This window comes from Lolium rigidum, chromosome 3, assembly GCF_022539505.1.
Source record: "Lolium rigidum isolate FL_2022 chromosome 3, APGP_CSIRO_Lrig_0.1, whole genome shotgun sequence".
NCBI lineage: Eukaryota > Viridiplantae > Streptophyta > Magnoliopsida > Poales > Poaceae > Lolium > Lolium rigidum.
In genome coordinates, this window is record NC_061510.1 from 318,042,735 (window position 1) to 318,066,956 (window position 24,222).

General features: G+C 43.5%; 2 protein-coding genes across 2 annotated transcripts; one reads left to right on the forward strand and one right to left on the reverse strand.

The window, feature by feature from the left end:
- Positions 1-6,732: 6,732 nt before the first annotated feature.
- LOC124699935 (protein IQ-DOMAIN 5-like) lies at positions 6,733-11,515 on the forward strand. Its single transcript, XM_047232153.1, has 6 exons — positions 6,733-6,861; positions 7,564-7,794; positions 8,224-8,451; positions 9,082-9,195; positions 10,460-10,949; positions 11,326-11,515. Exons 1-6 carry the CDS (start codon positions 6,751-6,753, stop codon positions 11,454-11,456), a joined length of 1,305 nt encoding a protein of 434 aa, XP_047088109.1. The 5' UTR covers positions 6,733-6,750; the 3' UTR covers positions 11,457-11,515.
- Positions 11,516-15,443: 3,928 nt separating this feature from the next.
- LOC124696922 lies at positions 15,444-22,108 on the reverse strand. The gene is made up of 4 exons (XM_047229583.1): positions 21,874-22,108; positions 17,987-19,369; positions 17,111-17,209; positions 15,444-15,640 (listed from the first exon to the last, which is right to left on the reverse strand). The coding sequence occupies exons 1-3, from the start codon at positions 22,106-22,108 to the stop codon at positions 17,157-17,159; spliced, it is 1,671 nt and encodes a 556-aa protein (XP_047085539.1). The 3' UTR covers positions 15,444-15,640; positions 17,111-17,156.
- Positions 22,109-24,222: the final 2,114 nt, after the last annotated feature.

A 24,222-nucleotide genomic window follows, 5' to 3' on the forward strand; every position in this document is an offset into this window, starting at 1 on the left:
CACCGGCGAGCTAATAGCCGAGATCGTCCACCCTTGGAAGGCGCAGGGACAGACGTCAAGAAGTTCAAAGGGTGCAACTACCTCGCCGAGTCAGACGGCGACCTCCTGCTCGTCCGTCTTCTACCTAGTGACTGGGGAGTCATGGAAGTTTACAGGGTGGACGTCGAGAGGAAGGTGGTCGAGCCGGTGAAGAGCATCGGCGGCCGCGCGCTTTTCCTCGGAGCCAGGTGCGTGTCCGTGGATGCGGCCAAGTTCCCGTCCATCGACGGCGACTGCGTGTACTACACCACTTGTCGGTCGTCATGCTGCAAAGGGGTTTACAGGTATTGCTTAGGTGATCGCACGAAGGAGAGGGTATTTCCTGCCAAGCAGATGCATCACTATGAGAGCTTTCGTGTTCGTCCACTCAGCCTCGTTCAGGTCCTCAACACCTGCTGTAACCGTGGTCGCTCTAGGTGTATACGCTCAGGAGCTGGTCTAACTCTACCTAGTGAAGGATGGAGTAGGACCTGATTTCCCTTTACTGCCAATATGTCAAATCCGTACTACAAATTTAGCCTTCATTCGAGAGCATGTCCGAGTCAGGGATGTCGTTGCTGGAACAACGATGTGAATCAAATGTAATAGATTAGATTTCTATAGGTCTAGATTCTTTTGGCAATCCGATGAAAATAAAAGAAAATATAGGCTTACAAAATGGAATATTGTATATCGGCCCAAAGATCAAGGGGGTTTAGGTATTGAAGTTCTAGAACTTAAGAATAGATGTTTATTGAGTAAGTGGCTCTATAAACTTCTTAATGAGGATGGGATGTGGCAAGAATTGCTACACAATAAATATTTAAGACACAAGACGTTATCCGGGGTACAAGCTAAACCCACAGATTCTCCCTTTTGGAAAGGTTTGATGGGGGTGAGAGACGATTTTTTTAGTAGGGGATTCCTCAAGGTTGGTAATGGTGAATCAACTCGCTTTTGGGAAGATACATGGTTAGGAAAAAAGTCACTAGCTGAACAATACCCATCCTTATATAATATTGTGCATCACAAGAATGTAACAGTAGCTCAAGTGTTAACACAAACGCCACTGAATATCAGTTTCAGGAGGTTGTTGGTGGGAAACAAATGGACTCTATGGTTACAGTTATGCCAAAAACTTATGGGGGTTATTTTAAATGATGAGAAAGATAGATTTATTTGGAATTTAACAGCCAACGGTTTGTTTTCAGTCAAATCTATGTATGAGGATCTTATGAATGACCACACTCCCTTTCTTCGAAAATACCTATGGAAAGTTAAAGTGCCTCTTAAGATAAAAATATTTATGTGGTTTTTGAGTAATAAGGTGTTACTTAAGAAAGATAATTTAGTTAAAAGGAGGTGGAATGGGTGTACAAAATGTGTTTTTTGTGGGGAACAGGAGACTATTGAACACCTCTTTATCACTTGCCCTTTAGCTAAATTACTTTGGCGCACAGTCACTTTCACTTTTGACCTCACACCTCCAGCCAATATTACAAATATGTTTGGTAATTGGTTAAATGGAGTTGATAGACAATCTAAGGCTTTCATCCGGGTTGGGGTTTCGGCCTTATGTTGGTCTATATGGAGGGCGAGGAATGACATTATTTTTAACAAAAAACAATCTTTTCACCTTTTGCAGGTTATCCATATGGTGGCACATTGGGTTCAGTTGTGGGCTCTACTGTCACCAGAGGGACAGCGGGATGCTATGGCTACTGGATGCACACGGCTCCAGACGGTCGCTCAGGATATCTTGTGCCAGGCTGGCTGGCGGCACAATAGGCGGCTACATTGATGAGTAGTCCAATTTTGCTTTTTTTCTTTCGATGGTTGATTCTTGTATCAATCCTCGGTAATGCTTGAGATGTAACAAACTATATTATACTCGTGAATTTTTCAATAAAAGGCCGTGTGCATCATCATGATGCAGAAGCCGGGATTTTACTCCCCATTTCGAAAATAAATCAAATGTAATAGTACTCCACTCCTTACTGTGTTTTTCCAGAAAAAAAAGTATCCTGAGAGCTTTCGAGCTACTTTAATTAGACGAAAAAAGCGGTAAGAGCAACTCTAGTGGATCACAGTTTTTTTTTTGAGGGCAACTACGGCGGGCAAAAGCCTGCCTGAACCTTTTTTAATTTTCATAGTCAGCTAGAACTAAGCGAAGCTACACTGTACCAAAGTATGTACAAAAATTTAAAGAAACCGGCACTATACAGAGGCAGCCAGATTGCGAAATATTACACTCCAGTTAAGGAGAATAGCTTTTTGATTTTCGTTTCCGCAGCGGTGTGACCAAAGAGAAAGATCAGCAGCACATCTGCTGAAGGTGTGATCACAGATATCGGTCCTGCCTATCTCTCATCCTCCTCACAACTTGGGAAATATGGCGCGAGCAGAATAGGCGAATTTATCAAAAGGAGTAGCTGACCGTGGATGCCTTGGTTGTGCAGATCCGAGATGAGGCGGCCCTTTGGAACATGGCCGGAGCAACAATCCCTTTCGATCTGGGTTGAGTTGTGCGTTTTTCTTTCTTTCTAGGGTGACTAAGGCCTGCACCTTTTTTTTCCACCCATCTTATTTCAAGTTTGTAACAATTTTTTTTATCTAATCAATGAATTTAGCAAAACATTCAACAAAAAAAATATCCATCCTGCCTAAAAAAAATACAACTCTCTGTCTTTTTGCGTTAAAAAAAAACCCAAGCAGACCCCATAAAAAGGTTGGCCCAGATTTTTTTTATCGAGTCTTAAGTATTTGTCTTCCAAATCTGAATATAGCTGGGTTTGAGGCTTGCGTTTCCCGCAGATAGGCGCTTGATAGTTGGTGGGACGTAAATTTTAGCTCCACACATGTAGCTCCCTCACAGCCGCCACTAATATGACAATCATCGTCGATTCCAGCCCCGTCACGCTGTGTAGAGTCGTTGTCACTAAGGCGGCCGGCTGCCCGCCAGACCCACGTCAGCGTAGCCTCAATCGGCTCCTCCATGTCCGTCCGCCACTTCGCCTTCGCCGTTCATGGGGTGCTCCCAAGGCTTTTACCTGTTGGGACGAATCACGAGCAGCAAGGCTACGAGATCCGGGGCAACTCCCGCATCGACGGTGCCTGCCGCCAAAGGTGCGAAAGAGAGGGCTTCCGGAGGCAGATGAAATCCATGTCCGCTGGTCCATCGAAACAAAAGAAGGTGCAATCGCACGCATGGATGCTTCCTCAACCTCCAATGGCACTGTCGCCTGTAGGCGCCGATCTGGACAGGTACGGCTCCAACATGTTGGTCGAATCTCCCATTAGGTAAAGTTTCTCCCATTTTATCTAAATTGTGGCGAATTGGTTATATTTCTTTGGTAATTTAATTTCATATCTAGGAGTTGCATACCGTTCCTACCTTGTACTACCTCCTGCCCAAAATATGTTACATGTAAGCTTTAGTCAAAGACAATTTTCGTAAAATTTTATCATCTATATTGTTAAAAATATAAACATATACAACAAAAGAATAATATTTTTAGAATTGTCATGAAATATATTTTCATATTATATGCATTTGTCATGGTAGATCTTTGTATTATTATCTATATTTTTTATCAAAGTTTGCACAGTTTGACTTGCACAGAAAATTATGCGCAACATAAAATGATCAGGAGGGAGTATGTGAATACATTGGAGGTGAATGAGGTGAACATTGGTACATAACCTCTAGATGCTTACGAGGATGGTACTGAGGTTGGAGGAAATTGAAGAGGTGGCATTTGAAGCGACGGTGACAAAAGGAAATGCACTTAGAATTGCTAACTACATAGATTTGGAGGAACTCGTTTTGTTGAAGGCACATGAGAGGATTTCGCTCGGTGTGGTGTCCGACAATGATCAAACCGACATTAAATATTGGCAAGGAATTGAGGACATGTTTCATCGTGATATGCCAATCCCTTCTACCCGCACATAGAGATCACTTCAAGGCCGATATGATGCGATCAAGCGAACTTGTAGCTGTTAGAGTGCTTGTTCGGAGCAAGTGAGAAATGCACCTTCAAGTCGATGCACAATTGATGACTATGTGAGCTTCTATGATCTTATAGTATGAAGTTTTAGTGTATCTATTTAGTATAAGGTAATGTGCTTGGTGGTGATGATGTTGATGGTGGTGATAGTGTTGACGTTGGTGCGGTGATCACCCAATGGCTAGTGATGGAGGTGGCGATGACCACACAATGTTCGGTGATGGAGGTGGCACATTGGCCGGTAATAGTGCTACGGCTGGTGGCACTGTTGAAGATGCTGTCAGGGATGACTTTGATGCACACATTTCCATTTGATCGGTGAATTTTTATTTAATTGCACATTGTTTTGATATGTTTTAAATTGATACTTTTCCTATTGCGCATGTTTGATCTGATCATCAGAAACATGTTTGTTTACGAGACTGTTATTTATTATTAGTTATGCTGTAAAATATTTGCAAACTATAAAATTTTCTACTTCTACTTGTTTGTTAGAGCTATACTCTCTTGGTCCTTAAATAAGCAGGTTCATATCTTTTGGCCTAATTCAAATTAAATTTGACCAAACATATAAAAAAAAGGGTAGTGCACCATATGGGTATATTATGGGGAGTGGTGTTTTGGCTCATGGAAGAATATGCTCTATTTATTTTAAAATGCATCTTAGATATATTTTGAAATATTTTAAAAAATTAAATAAAAAATTCGCACGTGCATCTTCACGTGCTGCGTGCCCATAAAGTCATTTAATGAAAAATCGACTTGTTGTATGACATGTGTAAAAAAGATAAAATTTGATGCTAAAATAAGGCATTTAACAAGATAATTTTTCTCTTCTTTTACATAAGCCACAAAAAAAATACCGGGTTTTCGCGAAACTTGATAACTCACACATGTTTTGGAGATGTACATGTACATTTTTTTTGTCAAACAATTTCAACACTTCAAAATATGTATTTTTAGTAGAGGAAGCATAGACATCCGGAAGCCAAATTAAATTTCCACTAAAATCAACCTTTTAGTCAAAACTGCAGAATAGTGGTTATTTTGCGGTTTTGTCCGATTTGCTATTATATGCTCATAGAGGACCGAAGTTTTGGGATCTACTGAACTTCTCTAAAACTGAAGTTTCGTGCTATTGGACGGAGCAGTTATGTTCCTGTGCCAGCTCCTTGGGAGATCTATTTTCTTCCTTTCTGCTCTTCTTCTCCTAATTTTATTTTGCTTCAAAGAAACGAAAAGTGCAAATAAGAGGAACAGAATAAAAAACGAAATCCAAAGTCAGAAAGGAAGAGGAGAGGGGGGCACGACTCGAGAGAGAGGAGGAGAGCGAGGGCGTGAAACTGGGAATGGTGTCCACTCTGCAGCCAGCCCAGCCGTCGCAGGCTCTCCTCTTCGCCGCCCAGGTGAGCCCCAACACCCATCCGATGCAAAGAATCGCGCAATCTGTAGGCATTTCAATGAGCGCCGCCTCTGGGCTGTGCGCTCATCGTCGTTTCCTCTGTGGGGTGCGACTCAGTCTAATTCGGGGCCTCGGTTGAATGATTCATGGGCGTGTTCTTGGATTTGAGTCGCATTTTTGCTAGATTTTGGGGAATTTTCTAGCATCTGAGTTCCGCGTCCCTTGGTTATGCCTGCCTCTGGCGCTGATTTGTGCGCGCGTTTCGATGGTTTGGAGCTACATTGCTTATGCGATGTTTTTGTTAAAGTTTCTCATGGACTTGGTTTTCGAAAAACAAAATGCTTATGGAGTTTCAGCCAATCCGTGCATAATCGAAGTGCTTGCATCTTTTTGCGAGATTTTTAGATGGAGAGCTGTAAAAAAGGCTCCATTTATGACAAGCTCTGTACCCTTTATTTTTTTCTTTCTCAAAAGCTGGCTCCTTTTGGGGGCTAGCCGTGTCTTCATTTGGTGTAAAGTTTCAGTGAATCTCCAAGGCACTTGCTTGCTGGGTCTTATTTGGAGATCCAAATATTATTGCCTTGGAGAAATTAGTCGATCTTACATTATGCGTCGCCTGCAACTCTTGAAATCTTGTGTTGAAATGCGTTCCTCTTGGGAATTATTTGAATTTCGCTCAGTTGTTAGCTGCATTCACGGGATACATTGCTGCTTATATTCTGCAAAAACTAAGCAGTTTCCTCATTCTAGTCCGTATGACCCATATTCCAAAGTTGCCTGCTGAAGTGCTCTTCAGTTCCAGTCTAACACGCAAAACAATTTTTTGCGTTTACTGAAAATTAGATCGCAGAGTAGGATTGGAAATCAGCATGTATAATAGATTGATGCCGTAGTCTTGACTGTATTATATACTTTCATGGCAACCACTAGTGAAGGAATGACAGAATATTTATGTTGCTTCCAACTAACCTTATCATACAGCTTTGGTTCTTTATGACATTGGCATTAATCATTGGATAGGATGATTTTCTCTTGTCATACCAAATTTCATGGTTCATGAGAAGACTTTTGAATTATTTGGTCTTTTTTTCAAAATGTTGCATGTGCACTCTTACAGTAGTATTGATATACATTGCTTGAGATTCTAGTAATTGTTGTGCAGTGTTTCTTGGTTCTATGCTGTGAGTCATCTTTGTTCTTTTACTTAAGTTAAGCAGAAGGCAGCTTTACTTCATTAGTACAGTAAACATCACAATATTCTGAATGCAGGTCTTAGGTGATTGAACTAGAACTCTAGAAGAAAGAAAAGGTTGGGTTATCATGGGTATTTCATCTAAGTGGATTAAATCACTGGTTCGCATAAGAAAGCAAGAAAAGGGGAAGAGTTCACAAAATCAAGAAACAACACAGACTGCCGAGAGCAGTGAAACCGTAAGTAATGGTGTCCGCCTTGGGTTTTATAGCTTGTAATCCACTTAATGTCTTATGGAAATATTTTTATCAACTTAGCTATACTCTGAACTCTGAACCTATGATTATTTTGTTTGTCTTTTGTTTCTGTTTCCTTCTCATATGTGCTATCACTGCTATGTGCACGGCTTGATAGGTGCATGTGCTTTTGGTTTTTTTGTCTTTCTATGAGAGATTTGGGAACATGACAAACCTTAAAGAATGAGCAAAACTGCAGAAGTGGATGGTTTACCAAATTTGGTCTGTCTGATGCCACACAAGTGCTGTCGTTGCTATGTCTTTGTCATGGGCTTGCTGCTCAACAACTCTGCTCCACTGTCACTAGTTCCAAAATAGAGTTATTCCGTGTATGCCAGTGTTGTACCAACAAAACAACAATCACATTATGTGGTTATTACTATCTGTGTATTTAATGTTGTGCACTGATATAGCAAATGTAGGTTGTTACTGCCACCCACTTTCGTTCTTCTACCCCCTTACCTACAAAATAAGAACAAGGAAATAAAAGCATGCTGGACCAAAGCTTTGATTGAGCACTTAATGACATGTTTTTGTTAATGCTTACTTTATTAGGTTTAAATTCTGACTACACTTCCTTAGTTATACTACTTATTAGTTGTTACTGCTGTATTGGCTCCCATCATGACAACTATCATATTGTAGAGCTCTGCTGCTGGACAGCTACACAAACGAAAGCATTCTCTGGATTCTGCACTAGAAGAACTTGCAGTACCTAGTGATACATCCAATGATGACAACAACACGGAGATTGTTCCAAATTCCATTTCTTCAGAATGTACATCACTTGATGTGCATGTTTCTCAGACTGGAGAATTTTCTAGACTAGAGGATTTGGCTGCAACAGTTATTCAGTCTGCATTTCGGTCGTTCTTGGTATGCTATATTTGAACACTATTGTGGTAGACAACGGATATCTTCTTCGTTTTGCCATGTCGAGGAGGCAATGCTACTAAATAGTGAATATTCAGGATTCAGTTACTTTCAACTGAATCTGGAGATAGTCAGCAAATATGAAGGGCAAGAGACTATACATGTTATTAAGATAATCGAAGAAAAATAGAAAATACGATTTAGTGAGGTCCTAGTTAATTCTTCAATGATCATGAAAATACAATGAGAAATTAAATCTTCTTGTCCTGAATTAAATTTAATAAATTATCCAGCTATATAGTTGTAGTGTATGAAAAATCATTAGTTGAAGAAGCTATGGCTTTTGTATGATATGTTAGCTCATGATTTGAAGCATCCATCCTTTCACTGATTCTGACATTTTGATCTTTTGTTTTTTTTCTTACATTACAGGCTCAGCGGGCTTTACGGGCGCTGAAAGGTATAGTTATACTGCAGGCCCTTGTTAGGGGCCATATTGTGAGAAAGCAGACAGCAGAAACACTTCAGTGTATGCATGAGCTGGTAAGAGCTGAAGCTCGTGTCAGAGCAAGAGAAGTTGGTGTTGCTTTAAAAAGCCAGATTGCACGGAAAAAGGTCCCTGAGCAAGATGATAGTGAGAATCACGTTCGAGAAATTGAGGTAGGCCACCTGATCTGTTAGAAATAAATATACTACCCTATGTCCCTATCTATCATTCAATTAAATAAACTACACTTCAATACATATAACAAGAGCAAGTCATATATTTTTCTATATAGGGATGGAAGGATACAAACTGGAACATTAAAGAGTTTAAATTTATTATTTGGTGTATAAAATTTAGTTACAAGTGGTCAGTTGAAGGATGATGAGAATGAAAGTACACATGCTATCATGGTTCATCGGCTGACTTGGATTGAATGAGCTGGGATTAGGTCCAAGGAAAACGTTTTTACAGATTTTAAGGGTGTAATTGCTGCTATGGAACATTCAGTTGTCGTGTGTCTATCCAGCTGTATGTTCTTAGGGCCTTATGTTCTGAATGAACAGCATTTTTCTTCAACCTTTTGATATTCTGCCAATTATTTTAGCAATAATAAATTCAGGGCCATTACCATTAACATTGTTTTCCAAGTGGAAAATATATCAAGTCATTCATTTTTTCGACAAGGGGAACGGAGCCCCGGCCTCTGCATTAAGGATTCAAGTCATACATGGGTGACATAAATATGATTCTCTAATAGACCTGTTTAAGGGATAACATTTTTAACTCTGCAACAACAAATGTAGGAGGGCTGGTGTGGCGGTACTGGTTCCGTGGAAGAAATACAAGCTAAAGTACTTAAAAGGCAGGAAGCTGCTGCGAAACGTGAGAGAGCAATGGCATATGCGTTGACTCATCAGGTAATTTTGGAGGGAACTACACCAGAATACCTGAACTAGTTGAGACTTGTTAAGTGAGGTGAACTTGGTGCTCTTGTATCATTTTTTTTTGTAGAAGATGCACTTCTGTAGTCAGGTCAGGAAGTTAATGACACAAGCAAGCAGTACATTAGTCAGGATTCTGTCTCATTAGCATACAGCCTTCCAAACAGTGTGGATAACCGATATTTTTCTTGCTTGCTCTGCTTAATTATTTAATAGCTTAGTGGAGAAGACGTCTACTGTTGCAAAATGCATACTAAACCATAGGTTAATAAAACTGAAATGACTGAAACCGCTGTGGAGATAAATATCAAACAGTTTGATATTTGTGCACCATGCTTATTTTTTCTGAGGGATATTGTTTTGTTGCTGGCTGCTGCTTGTGTATGAATGTATGCAACCGGTAGGATTAAGGCACCATCTTCTCTTTGGGGACTAGAAATTCTGATAATAATCTAGCTGATCAGGATAGTAGAGTAATCTAGAATACGTAAAAGGTCAATAGTCAAGACAATGGAAAATATATTCTGGTGATGCTAGATTAAAATAGTTTAGATTAACTAAGTATTGATAGTAAAGTTCTTACAGATGAATTTTTTTACAGCTGTGCTTTGAATCATAGGCATTAGGGTTGTATAACAAGTACACAATTTCAAATCTAGCTAGTATGCAGGAAAAAGAGAACCTGTGCAATAGGGTGAGTAGTTCAGCTAGCTGATGCCAAACTGCAGGGGACACACTTAATTAGGTATATCCCAACATTATCCTGTTTCTGTAAACCTGATTACCTGAGAACCTCAGATCATCCCTTTTTCGTTCTGTAGACTTCAATTTCTTATTCCAATCTTTTAAATAAACCATAGGTGTATACCAGTTTTTGAATATGCATGGACAGAAAAATATGGCCACATGTGCACTGTGGAAGTCCGTGTTGTACAGAACCAAAACATGCGTTCATGTGATCCTAGGAGAAGATTTGCCTTTTTCCCTTCCAGATATTTTCTCGCTGTGGCTTCACCTAAGTGCAACTGATGTCCTTTATTGGTTGAAGAGAATGCAGCAAATATATTACTAGTGTACTGTACAATTTAGTATTTGGTGCATGTAGGAACCTATTGGTAGCATTTGAGAATGATCTTTACATGTAGATGACGATAAGTGCCCACACTGAAAATTCTGTACTATTTTTTATATATCTGTTAACCTCTCTGAAGCTAGTAAGCTCTGTTTTTGTATTGGTTAGAGGCAAGCTGGTTCAAGGCAACAGAAACCTACAAATCTGCACGGACTCGAACCTGATGACAACCACTGGGGATCAAACTGGGTAGAGAGGTGGGTTGCTGCACGTCCGTGGGAGAACAGGTTACTTGAAAATAATCCTAAAGAGAGCATGCCGACGTGCTATGATAATCAGCATGAGGAAACAAAGTCTCAGGCCATACCAAAGGTCAAACTGCCAACTTCAAATACTCCTAATGGCCTGAACAAGAAGAAAGGCATAAACCACAAGAAGTCTTATTCTGATGTAAATTTTACTTCATTCGGACGATCACGTGTGCTTCCTTCCACCTCTTTGGGATCGTCCAAACAGAAGCCGAAGTTGGTAGATGAGGGTTTTGAGGAAGTCAGCTCGCAGCCCATAGATATAGCTTCTTCATCTGCGCTCAATCAGAAAGATAAGCGTTTGCAGCTCAACACATCAGCCAAGAAGCGGCTCTCCCTGCCAAATAATGGTAAAACACACAATGGTCACAACTCATCCAGCCTTTTTGTTGTCTTTAAGCATAAATGCTTGATCCTAGAATGATTTTCTCATATTGCATAGTTGTATCAACGGTGCATCCTACAAGAGTTTCTTTAGTTGCACCACTAACATAGAGGCTTAAATGCTGTAAAAGAAATCTTTATTGCATTGGAAGCCTACATGAGCTGCTTACCAAAACTGTTTCTGCAAGATTTTTTGAAGGTCTTTTGATATGAGAATATAGCTGAGAATCTGCAAATTATTTAGAAACTGAGTTTATGTACATCTCTCCTTTTTCTGCCATGCATTTCCGTGAAATCAACACTCCGTAGGCGTAATTGAGCAAGTTTTGTTGTTTCCAACAGTTAGCGAGGGAGCAGCGAAGGGGACGAACAGCAATAAACCGATGAATCGATCTGCCAGCGCTAAGTCTGACCTGAAACCTCGGGCGAGCGCTCCTAACCAAGACCTGAAGCAAGTTGAGTTACATGCCTGAATTGCACATACCCTTTCCAATCTGACTTGGGCAAATCTGATCTGTTCCTGGTGTTTCGTTTCTCCAGCTGAACAGGCTACATCTCCGTACATAGATTTTTTTTTGGTTTTTTTTTTTGAAAAGTTTGTGCATCTAGGTTGACGGCGTGTGTCTATATTCCCATTTTGCGAGGTTCTGGCTATAATGTATATGTTATCTTTGTTGTTGTTGTGGTTGTTGATTTTTCTTATGTTTTACCCTCTTGTATGTTGTTCTACCTGCTGAATCAAGTGTTTATGTTGTTGTGATGACAAACACGTGTGCTCCTTTTCAATTTATTTTGATCATTCTATCTGATCAATTATCATCACCAACGTATATCAGAAGATGCATAGTTTTCGAGATCAGTGCATTTCAAGAACTTGTGTGCTGCTGTGTAGTAGATGTCATCCCGTAGATATTTCTTGTACACATAAGCTGAATGTGTTCGGTAATTATGAGAAAATTCAGTGCTGCTCTCTATGATTGAGCTCTCCTTTATCAGAGTGTGTGGAAGTTTCTCGTGAGTCCTACTTTTGCAGACCACCAGCCTCTGCTTGTACCGTTGCATCTTTGAGGGTACAATCATGCAGTTCAAAAGCTGCAACTTCTTGCAGATTTGTGTACGATTGAAACGTGGATCTAAACCTGCATTTTCTTTGCTCGCATCACGTGGTGTGACACCAGCTCGGCGTTTTACTGCCTCGGCAGATTTCTTTAAATGTCAGAAGAAACCATGCATCTTTCTGTGCAGCCCAACTGAAGAAACATGGCACTGCAGACACTTGAATGGATTTCTGCTCCAAATGGGAATGGCAGCAAATTTTGGAACATATACAAACTAGTTACAAGTTGTATCCAGTGTTTTGTGATCACCATTTTTTTAATACAGCAGATAAGCACTGGTTCTCTAAGTGAGGTTTCATAGGAGTATGTGATATGATTCCTGTGAGATTTCCTGGCCAGTTGTGCGGGTGCCTAGAGATGATATGATTCAATCTTAACCAACAGTTACCATGTACAAGTATATATCCATATACAATCTAATAAGTGTAACAATCATCTCGAGGAACAAATGTACTCCCTCCATCCATAAAGAGGATGTCGGAATTCTGTCTAAATTCGGATGTACCATATACACTAAAGAGTGTATTGATACATCTAAATTTACACAAACATGCGACATCCTTCTATGGACAGAGGTAGTAATTTGTAACAACAATGGAATTTTGTCAACATCTGAAATGATCTGCATACGAAAAGGACGCGTCTAGCCAGCAAATGCTTGCTCGTTAGTCGCTTCCAGCCCTCGGTCCGAAAATAGAAAGTCCTGCCCAGCCCAGATCATTGGATATATTTGAAAGTCCCAGGACAATTTTGCCGAAGGAAAAAAACCCATATGGCTGCTTAGTTAGATTCACATGTCCCCTAGTGCATGGGACACTATAAATGAAAGCAAAAGTGGGCACAAAGGATCCTTTTCAACAAAAAATATAACCAGGCCTAAAAAGAGAGAGATTGAGAACACTTTCCAGGTTTCACACATATTAAAGGTTCACACAAAATGTACTGGATAAAATGAGGAAGTATATTCAAACGACCACTTGCTGCAACCACTAGTAGTGTGAAAAAAAAAACACTAGCAACTGTCTTAGCTACAGTTTAAAGAACAGAGGAATGGGACCCGGCCTGGTTGCCGTTTCATTTGTAGATAGTGCAAACATAGGTTGAAATTTCTCCGTAAGTTGATGATGCCAACCCACTGGTAATGGCTTCGTTGCCGCATACACACCTGAAAAATTGCAACAATAGAAAGTAAGGCAAACAATTTGATTTGGTTTGCAAGTAAGTGCATAAAAATCCTACTTTACTATGTTGATTTGGTTTGACAGAAACAACTTAGCTATTTCACAAAAATAACTTAATATATGTACTGAAACTAAATTAACTGCTGTAAAAAACAAACTTAGTAGAATGGAACAACAACTTAACTATGTTGATAGAAACAACTTAGCTAGCCCTCGAAAAACAACTTAATATATGTACTGAAACTCAATTAACTTCTGCAAAAGCAAACTTAATAGGATGGGGATAGCAACTTAACATTGTTACAAAAGCAACTCAAACATATGTAGCGAAACTGAAGCAAATTGAATAGGATGGGGATAGCAACTTAACTATGTTTGACAAACAACACACCTTCTTATACATTAATGTGCAGTTGCGAAAACTAGTGAGTAAAAACTAATTTAACTAATGATGCATACGTGGTGATAAAATAGTGACAATGAAAACATGCCCATCATGGTTTGCACAAACAAAAACCACCGCATAAATGGTGGAACCAACGGACTATAAGGCAAAGGAACCACAATATGGTATGGTGAAAAAGCAACTTAAGTGTGTTGTCTCATCAACTTAATTGAGTGCAGGAAGCAAAATTAGATATGGGACAAAAACTTAGTATATGTAATCAACTTAGTTAAAAAATGCTGCAAGTAACATGATTATGTAGACAAAAACAATTTAACTGTGTTGCAAAATCAACTCAATTAAATGCTGAAAGCAATTAACTGAAGTGACAAACTCCATCAGTTCTAAAGGACAGTGCATAAAACATCAACTACGATCTACCTACAACCAATAAATCAAAACAAACAAGTGCAGTAAAATTTAATTAATACTAGCCAAAATCAACAAAAAACTGGGAAAAAGGTAAAAAAGCAAAACAACTCCTGTAGACATCGGCAATCAATACATAACTTAGCAAAACAAAATAGAATTACGGTCAGGTTGGAGTGAACCTATTTTGACGCAAAACAACACTGTGATATCTTACAACCTGTAGCATAAAAGAGGGTACACCTAGTGAATGCACAAGTAACAGATTTTCATTAGACTTCATGTACTAATTCAATTAACATAACCTGGACTTTTAAGGTTGAAAACAAAATAGGAAGGGGCAGATTCTAGCAATGGTCCATGAAAGGTTGAACTAGCGGGATGATGTAGAAATATCAGCATTTTACCCCAAGCCAGCACGCTGGAATTTGATGCTACCCAAACGCTAGAACACCTCCTAAAGCTGAAGATCGCACATGTGCCGAGTGCATGGAGATGGGTGCTGGTCAGGAACACAGGATTGCTTAAGCGCTGCAACCTGATTCTCCTCCATGTCAACAAGCATCGCCATCAAGATTGTAGACCTACAGCTACAGACCTTGGGTGCGGCCTACATCTGGCTGCAGATCAGGATGGAGAAAAACAACAAGCGGGAAGTCGGACAGAGGAAGGCATCGCTGGGGAACATCAAGGCGGAGATGAGACAGTGGGCACGAGCGCGAGCACGCAGGGAAGCAAATATAGGAGAGGCTCGCGGAGTCGTGGTGAGCCAAGGCGAGCTCCTCGCATCCGGCGACGAGCTTCATTGGGATCCATGGCCGCAGCGGGGACGGAGGAGATCGAGGGAGAGAGAAAGGGGATCGGCTGCGGGTGGGTGGGGGGCGTCGGGGAGAGTGTATGAGGTGGGAAAGATGCGCCGGAGTTGGGGGAGACACGCCGGTGGTGGCGTAGGTGGAGTCCTGCGGCGGATGGGCTGCCGGCGGCGTTTGGATCAGGAGCTTAGGAGATTGCTCGGGACAGAAGGGGACGCAAGAGGGAGAGAAGAGTGGAGGAGGAGGCTGTCGCTTTCCTAGTTTCCTCGCTGTCGGAACAACCGTGGTCGCACACCTTCATCAGGGTCCATCGGACGGACGGAAATCGTGTGCTCGTGCCAACAAACGAGCCATCGTGCACTTTTTAGCATTTGGGTAAGAAAATGTGAGCTTGACCTTCCTAGGATATATTGTTTTTACATTTATTTTATTAACGTTTCATGATGGTTAACAAAGTCATAAATGTGCTCCAAATCTCCCCTGGCTGAAAAGAGAGCTGCCAAGCACAACTATGCAAAAAAGATACAACCGAACCTTAGTAGAATTATAGGTTGGGAAAGCTGAACTTCCCTTCATTAGGTACCAATATAGCATCTTGTTACATTAGGAACCTAGATAGACTACGGCACACGTTGGGCATGTTCTTCTGGAAAGAGTACATATACAGACTGCCGACTGCACTGATGCAATGCGACAAAATCGTGGGTACTGCAGCAGCAGCCAGTACTTCACCTGGAGAAAACAAAATTGCCAACCAGTTACTAATTACAAATACAGAAAAAACCTAATAGTAGTAAAACCTATGCAGCACACATGGTTGAAAACAGTTTGTTAACATGTCTTTGCAAAGTCGTAAAATATAACAGATATCACCTTCCTGGCTATATCTCCTAGGATTACCTATGACAACAAACTAAATCCTTGAACCAGACATTGCAACTTATTTGAATCAAGGAAAAAAATAGCTGGCTATAGCTTCGCTATAGCACCGCTATAGCTTCTGGGACAGCCTTCCGCTACGCTAAGCCTGTTTCGTCCGCTATGGACGCTAAGTCCGCTAAGGTGCCGCTAATTACCGCTAAAGAGTATAGCCGCTAGAGGAGCTATAGCAACAAAATTGCTCCATCACACTAGAACTTGAAGCCTAATGCATGTTTTCATTGGCCGAAAACCAAGCCCTCGATGCATAGTCAATTGCTTCCATCAATAACCTAGCCATTCCTCTCATTTTCGCTCGGTAGCTAGCGAAGGATTGAATCCTGATGCAGCTAGAGCAATCCACAATCTCTATCACCAAGCCGGTTGTCCTCCACGGCTTCTACGCCCAGGCCATGACAACGGTGGCTAGGGAGACATGGGCTGAATTGAGACGACTAAAAACACCGTGATGTCTCATACTGAAACTCAAGATGGATTGTCGCAACTCCTATATCCTCTACTCTTTGTTCCTCGGTGTATTGGTTCAGATGCCAGACAGTAGAACCACAAAATTAATTTGTATACAGAAGCTTGTTTGTCTATTCAAGAACTAGAACTGCTACATCGAAGCTTGCTTCTCTATCCTTTCCTCTTTGTACTGTACTTCTATACGTGGAACAGATGCAACCTTCCTATTCAATTTCATTCAACCCCTTGTCATTTTTTAGAAATAAGGATCGTAGATAGAATTGGCGTATCTAGTTTAGGTCCATAGCAGATTATAAGAAATGCAATAGTCTTGGAGATGAAGAAAAATATTATATTTCATAATGCATGCTGAGATTCTATGTTTATGCGACATATATTACTTTTGTTAGGGAAAACCGCTAAATGGTTTAGCTTCCGCTATTGCGCCGCTATAGCTTCTGTAGCTTCTAGACGAGATATCCGCTAAATCAAATAGCCCGCTATTTTTTTCCTTGATTTGAATGCTAATAATATTTTGCTGTCAGCTTGCGACTCTGAAATAGCTGAACCAAGGGAAAAGTCTAGGCATGGCCACATAGGCACAATCAGGTAATATAAGCATCAACACCATATGTAACATATCAATATCATTTACGACCCAAAAGGGAAAGTCATTTTGCCTAGCGACACCATCGTTTCAATTGTTCCAATAGTTTGTGGGCGCATGCTGCCCACGTTGGCAGCCAGATAGCTATGTTTGATACAAAAAAATAAAACAACCAAAAATTTCGCAAACTATGCACAAGATGTTCTTACCTGTTGAACAATTCTAGAACCTCAGCACATGAGACCGGAAATCATTCTATGCATCGTGCAATATTTCAACTCCTTTACATCCAGCAGGAATGGCTAGGTCTAGAAGCATAAGAAGTCGGGCAATTAATAAAAGATACTAGGAAAAGATATATAGATAAGAGAATGCAATAGTGAGTCGGTTACATAGATGAATTGACAAATATAACTTGAAAAAACCCTCTTTTTTATATACGTCCTATAACCCACTTTTGATACTAAAATTTAATTCGCAAATATTTTTAAATGCCAAGACCATTTATGAAAATGGTAAAATTTAGCTATTTCATAATGAAAGTTTTAGCTGATAAGGAAAAAAGACTGTTTAGATTTTTTTTCCCACGTACAAGCAGACAAAACTGTAACATGCCTGAACTGATAAATTCTAGCAACAAAAGTGATTTTGGTGTTCAGCTTTAAGTACATCTAGCCTATTAGAGACGAGAAATTGAATTTATTTTTGTGTGGTGCAAGTTTGCAGCAGGGGTCTTCAACAAGTGACAAAAGAACTATTATTTCAGAAAGTATAGATTCAGGGAAAGTTGTTATTATGGAGATAACATTAATATCAATACAAAAACAGATAGTACTAGATAAAATAATATAACTAACTTTGAGGATCCAAACACGCCAACTGAGTTACTCATTTGAGATTTCATTTGTTACCTCTGAAGAGTGAAGACATAAAAAAAATGGGTACAAGTGTGTCACAGTATATACCTAAGTTTAAGTTGCTAGTGAACACTTGAGAAGCACAGGAAAAGTATTCCATCAACCATGTCTAGAACATCACTGGATCTAGTAACTAACACAATACAAGGAGTAAGGATGAGCAATCACCTGGTGTATAGAAACTTGCAAAAGGATGACACTTGATAGGATAACGGCTTTCATAAAGTTTTCTGAACTGCGTGGACATAGGTTGAACCATGTAGACATTGCCATCTACAAAAACAATGATTGCACGGTTATCCTCATCATACCCCAGTATTTCCATCTTTCTCATTGATCCCTCAATCTGAAGAGGGAGCCCAAGAAGGGTATGCACTTCAAAGGTGTTGTGCAGCAACCATGTAGTACCACCATGACAACTGACCCACCTCTGCCACACCTCGAATCTACCGTGGGAAAATATAGCGAGACCGAGAGCATCATCCTCTGCCCTGATTATTTGATGTCTGAGGGAGCCATTAAGACATGGAGGCCCCTTGATCACAGCTAGGCTCTGCCTATCCAAATCAAACTCAACTATGTCGTCTGCCAAATAATCCAAATGCAAAACATTTCTGTTCGGAATCACACTCTTAGAGGACCAGTAAAGAGCGTTACCAATAAGGATTCCAGGATTAACCTCATCAAGCTCACATCGATCCATCGTTGAGATAAGGTTGCCCCAAACGGCAGTCTCCGAAGAGTATACACAAGCCATGGGTGATGTATCGCCGTAGTCATGTTCGTCATCATACTCATCTTTGTCTCCGCCTCGCGAGAGGGACATCAAGACCACGTTGAAGGGGCTCGAGTGGCAGCTGCCGTGCACGTGGCCCTGGTCCACGGCAGCGCAGAGCACAGCCCCATAGATGTAGAATCCTCTGAACGCTGGTGGAACGTCAAGGCGGTGGTGCTCGCCGGTGATGGGGTCGCACACAATGACCTTATTGCGCTTATCATCCAACAATAGGACGCGGCCGTGGCGGCACCCGAGCAGACCGAGACGGATCCCACTGCGGCGGTCAATTTGATATTGCAGGTCGAAGCGCTCCGGAGGAATGCGGTCTGGAGGGTCTAAGGTGGATCTGAACTTGATGCCCCAGATGTGGGGCTCGAAGACGCCGAGGAGGGGCGGTTTCCCTTGGTGGGCGCGGAAGCGGCGGAGGAACCGGGGCTCGGTGACGAGGCCTCGCCAGTGCTCGCAGACCGCGGAGGCGCGTAGCAGGGAGGATGGCTGCGGCGGGAGGCGGAGGAGGATCTCACAGAGCATGTCCTCGTGAAGCGGCAGGGATTCAGGATCCGCCGGCGATTTGCCGCGGCAGCGACGGCCGCGGCGGGTCATTCCGACGCCATTCCCGCTCGCGTGGATCTGAGGATGGAGGCGCGGGCTCCGGCGGAGGGGCATCCCGGAGACCTCCTCACTGGTGCCGATCTGGGGATGGAGGCGCGGGCTGCGACGGCGGGTCATCTCCTCGCCGCCGACCGTGGTTCGTTCGTGGGTGGACGACTGCACTGAGAGTGAGGAACGGATGTTACTAATCTAAAACGAGACTGAAATTCTCAATCAGTCCGAAGTCCGAACACTGAATACTTCACCATTCCAATCTGCCACTGCCCCCATTGGTACAGGTAAAGATGTCCACCGGACAATTAGAAATCTACTGTGTATTATTATGTCCGTTGCAAAAGAACTGTCTTAATTAGTTTTGTATATCTGTAAGTATTCTAGTTGTACATACTTCTATCTCTAAGAAACGCTGAGAAAGTTATTTTAGGAGTAATCCTACATCTACGGATGGATTGTTACAAAATCACACTTACGGGCATACGTGGCATGAAGTTGGGCAGGTTACATTCCTCAGATCACGGAAAGGAGAATCACCCGCACCAACCCTGGGCATCCACATCATCCCGTAAGACAATTCCGTAGAATTTTTTTTGTAAGTCTATCATTTCCGTTATTTTAGAATGGAGGGGGTGGGGTCGCTCGGTTTGACATGTGAAATACTCCCTCCGGTCGGATTAGATTGACACTGGCTTGTGCACAAAATACACATGGAACTGGTAGTATCCGGTGTCGATTAATTCCGACCGGAGGTAGTAGCTCTTAATCATACTCATCGGGTAAGCAACATATTGTTATCTCCATTTTGGAATTTTGCAACTCGGAACTTGCCAGTAGAACGAGTGCCTTCTAAAAGTCGTGCCATTTGGTTATTTTTGGCCTCATTGCTCCGTTGTGTTCAGGCATAATGTTTCCAACACGCAGCTGGGTATAAAACACTTGTACCTACCAGCTGTTCAAACATCAGTTTGCTTGCACTATAGATTCACCAAATTGCATGAGTTACGATTAGGATGACAAGTACAAGTTGTGGCAACTGAATTCCCAATGCTTCCCATGCCCATTGGCATACCTAGTAAGTACAACCCGATGCATGGTGAGGTTTTTGCTACAAAATTTGTGCAAAAATGTTCTCGTGAGAGCTTATTTATATCATCTTATGGATGGGCGTATTTACATGGGCCTTCAATGCGGAAATGAGCATTGCTGGCGGCCATCAAAGTTTAAAGTGGATTCATATTTAAGATTGGAGTAGCATATACGAAACCTTCACTTGAAGAAGCTTAAGAAAGATGCAAGAGAAAACGAGAAGAAGAAAAAAATTTAATCACCACCTCAACTTAGGTTTCCAAGTGGGAAGAGAGCCCATCCTCTTGCCCCTGTGAGGCGACAGGAGGGGGAAAACCCTTGCCGCTAGTCGCCGCCCCTCCCCACCTCTCTCCCTCCTCCCCTGCAGCCCTGGGCACAACCTGGCAAAGTCGGGCCGGCACAGGCGGCCGCGGAGGCCTCCTCATCCCCTGGCATAGAGGATCGGCGTGAGTCGTCTTCTCTGAGCCAGGGTTTGGTGCAGCCAGGTACCATGGCGTGGTGGCTCCACTGCCACGTCTGAAGAAGCTGCGACGGATCGACGCGGTGGCCTACACTTTGGAGGGGCGGTGGCTTCGGTCCCGATCTCTTGGTCGCAAGGAATGGATGGCGCGGGCTGCGGGATCATTGATCGGTTCGGCGCCAGTGGTCTGAGGCAGCATCATGTTTTGATCAGTCGGGTACAAATTTGTGTGGCTGCCGGTGGAAGTTGAGATTGATGATGGTAACGCCTCTTGGCAAGTTGGCATCGTTTTTCTTGTTGAAGGCATCATTTTTGCATCCCCATTTTTGTGTTGGGGTAATCGGGGAAACCCGTTGACGACACTTTGGTGTCGTTATCCGTGCTGGGGCATCGTCTTTGGAGCACTATCTGGCGGAAGTGATCTGGAGGTGGATCGGTGTTTCTCCTATCACACCAACGATGACGAGTTTCAGTGGCATGGCGCGGCGGGGTGTCGGCGTAAGTTGCGTGATGGTGGACCCGCGCAGGGCGGGAGCACTTGTTTGGCACCATGGAGGCATTTATGGTAGGTCTGTTGAGGGCTTTGCAGATCTCAGCGCTCAGTGGTTTAACGGCTAGGATGGCTCTTGTTGTGGATATGTCAACTAGGTATACCACGGCGGAACAAATTCTTCCACCCACTCTAGATATATCCTTAGGCCTCACTGATTTATGAAATAGATGGGTTTCAGGATGCCATCATGTTTTTTTGGTTTATCATTTGGTATTTAACGTATAATGTCGTTGTGTGCTCCAGGTTGTAAATATTCCTCCGCAATTACATGTTGCTGATCTAGAGTTTATCATTGCAGCAGTGACATTTTCGAAATACAACACGGGTGACAGTGTTTTCTCCTCCTTGCAGAAGAAACTGTGCAACTTTCAGAAAACAAAGTGCAGCGGACGATCAAATGCGAACTATTTACTTAATTTTGACAAAAGTGTATTTTAGGGTTTAGTATCAGTTGTTGGGCAGTAGCATATTGAGTTTCCAATTGTTATTTTGAAGGTCCTGGTGCATTCAAAGAGGTAATTTACGGGAAGGTATGGAGGGAACTGTGCAACACTCTGACCGAAAAATACTGAAGCAGTGGAGGTCGGTGACGAGGCCTCGCCAGTGCTTGCAGACCGCAGAGGCCCGCAGGAGGGAGGATGGCCGCAGCGGGAGGCGGAGGAGGATCTCCCGGAGCATGTCCTCGTGGAGCGGCAGGGATTCGGGATCCGCCGGCGATTTGCCGCGGCGGCGACGGCCGCGGCGGGTCATTCCGACGCCATTCCCGCTCGCGTGGATCTGGGGATGGAGGCGGCGGAGGGGCATTCCGGCTAACTCCTCACTGGTGCCGATCTGGGGATGGAGGCGCGGGCTGCGACGGCGGGTCATCTCCTCGCCGCCGAGACCCTAGAGGACAGTGGAAGGAAAATGAACCAAGAGTCGGGTTCGTTCGTTGGTGGATGACTGCACTGACTGAAACTGAGGAACGGATGCGGATTTCTTCTCACTACAACAATCAGTCCGAACAACAACAACGACGACACCACAAAAAGGCTGCATAGTACAACTCGATCAGTCAGCATGAATCTACGGACAGAAAAGTTGCTCATCAAACAATTAGCAAGCCAGATAGATTACTTGCTAGTAGTATTTGGAAAACTCGAGAGCTTCTTCCAGGTCGGTCAGAGTGGGAAGTTGCTCTACTTTGGGATTTTGCAAATCGGAACTAGCCGACGGAACACGTAGCTGCTCAAGTCATCATGCCCTAATCATTTGCCTAATTTCTGCCTTGTGTTCACGCACAATGGCTCCTAATACCTAGCTGGTGATGTATCACTGAGACCATGTAGGTTGATTGTACTTTGCTTGCACCATCGATTCACTATGTTACATGCCCTAAGGCTAGGAAAAAGATGAATGCATACAACCCCGAAGAACGATTGATTGCACTGACCTTCCTCCGCTGGATGCGATCCTCGCCGCCGACCTTCCTCCGCTCCCCCGCCGCCGCCTTCCAGGCCTTCCAAAGCGCGGCGGTGGGTGCGGATGTCGTCCCCAAGCAGCTCACGTAGGGGGGCGCCCTCTCGGAGTCAGCCTCGCGAGGATCCACGAGGGGCCAGTGCGTTGGAGCGGGACCTCCACGACAAGCTGGTCCGCCGCTTCTACCTCCTCTACCTCCTCCAGGCCTCGCCGGAGGAGCGCGTCGCCATGTGCGAGCCCGTTGGTTGGCGGCCTCCGCTCCCCCACGATCTCCCAAGGCAGATCCGGTACCTGGAGGCGCGAGTGGCGGCCGGCAAGCGTGGGGATGGGATTCCGCCCCTCTGAGCCCCCTGGTGGCGAAGCGCTGCCCCGATCCGCTTCGGAATCAAGCGGATGATGGAGATTCGGGACGCCATGCCCTGTTCATCGGTGGGATCGGACCAGGTGCGGGTTCCCAGGCGAGCCCGTACACTGTTCGGTCGCGGGAGGAGTGCCGGCGGAGTGATTTCGCTACCCCACCCTCATCGACTAGCCGCGCCTCCTCGGTTTCTACTCCTCCATCGCTCCGAGGCTCCCCAATCGCACCTCAACGCTCGCCGCGGCTGGATAATCTGCTCCGACCGCTTCCCCGTGCTGCTCGCCGTCTGACGCTGGCGTTCACGGACCATGGAGATGAGGATGAGGCAGGCGGCTGCAAACCTGCGCCCCCGCATGGCTTCACCAGGCACTCGGCGCTCCGATTCCCCGCCTCGACATCTGTTGGAGGTTTGGGTTGGATCAGGCCGCCGAACTCCCAGGAAGAAGAAAGGAGACCTGCGTCAGATCATCAGGTACATTGGTTCATTGATTCGTTCTTCTCAGAAGCTGGGTCAGACTGCGGTATCGGAGCACAGGAGTTTCAAGCGCAAGCTAAGGTCTGTGGCAGATTGCTCGTCGGGTCCAGACAATGTCCCCCAGCTTCCTCAGCCCCAATCGACGATGATGGTAGAGACAAATGCAGTTGGGCTCCGTTCAAGGTTGGTTCAATCACAATCAGTGGCGCTACCAGAATTGCGTCTGAAACTGCCTCCGTCGTTAGATCCCCGGGGAGAGTCCGTGGTTTTCAGCTTCAGGGATGCGATTGCTGCGGCAACTCTGATCGCTTTGAAAGAGGGATCGACCAACATTGGGAGGAGAATTGCAGAAAGCTTGGATTCAGAAAGCGATGCAGACAGGGCTTGACTTCTCAGGCCTGCCTTGACTGCGCGGGAAGCAACGATAATCAGCTGGGTTCACGAAAAGAAAGGAGGCTCACGTGTAAAGGTGATAAAGGTGACAATGACGCTGATAAGGCTTGGGGATATTTCTTTGGGCAAATTTGGGATTCTGAAGATTACGCCTCTTCTAGGGTTTCTCCTCCTCCCCTTAAAGCGCCGCCACCTCCCATCCTTGTCTGGGTCAGACGTGAGCTTGTCTTGAGG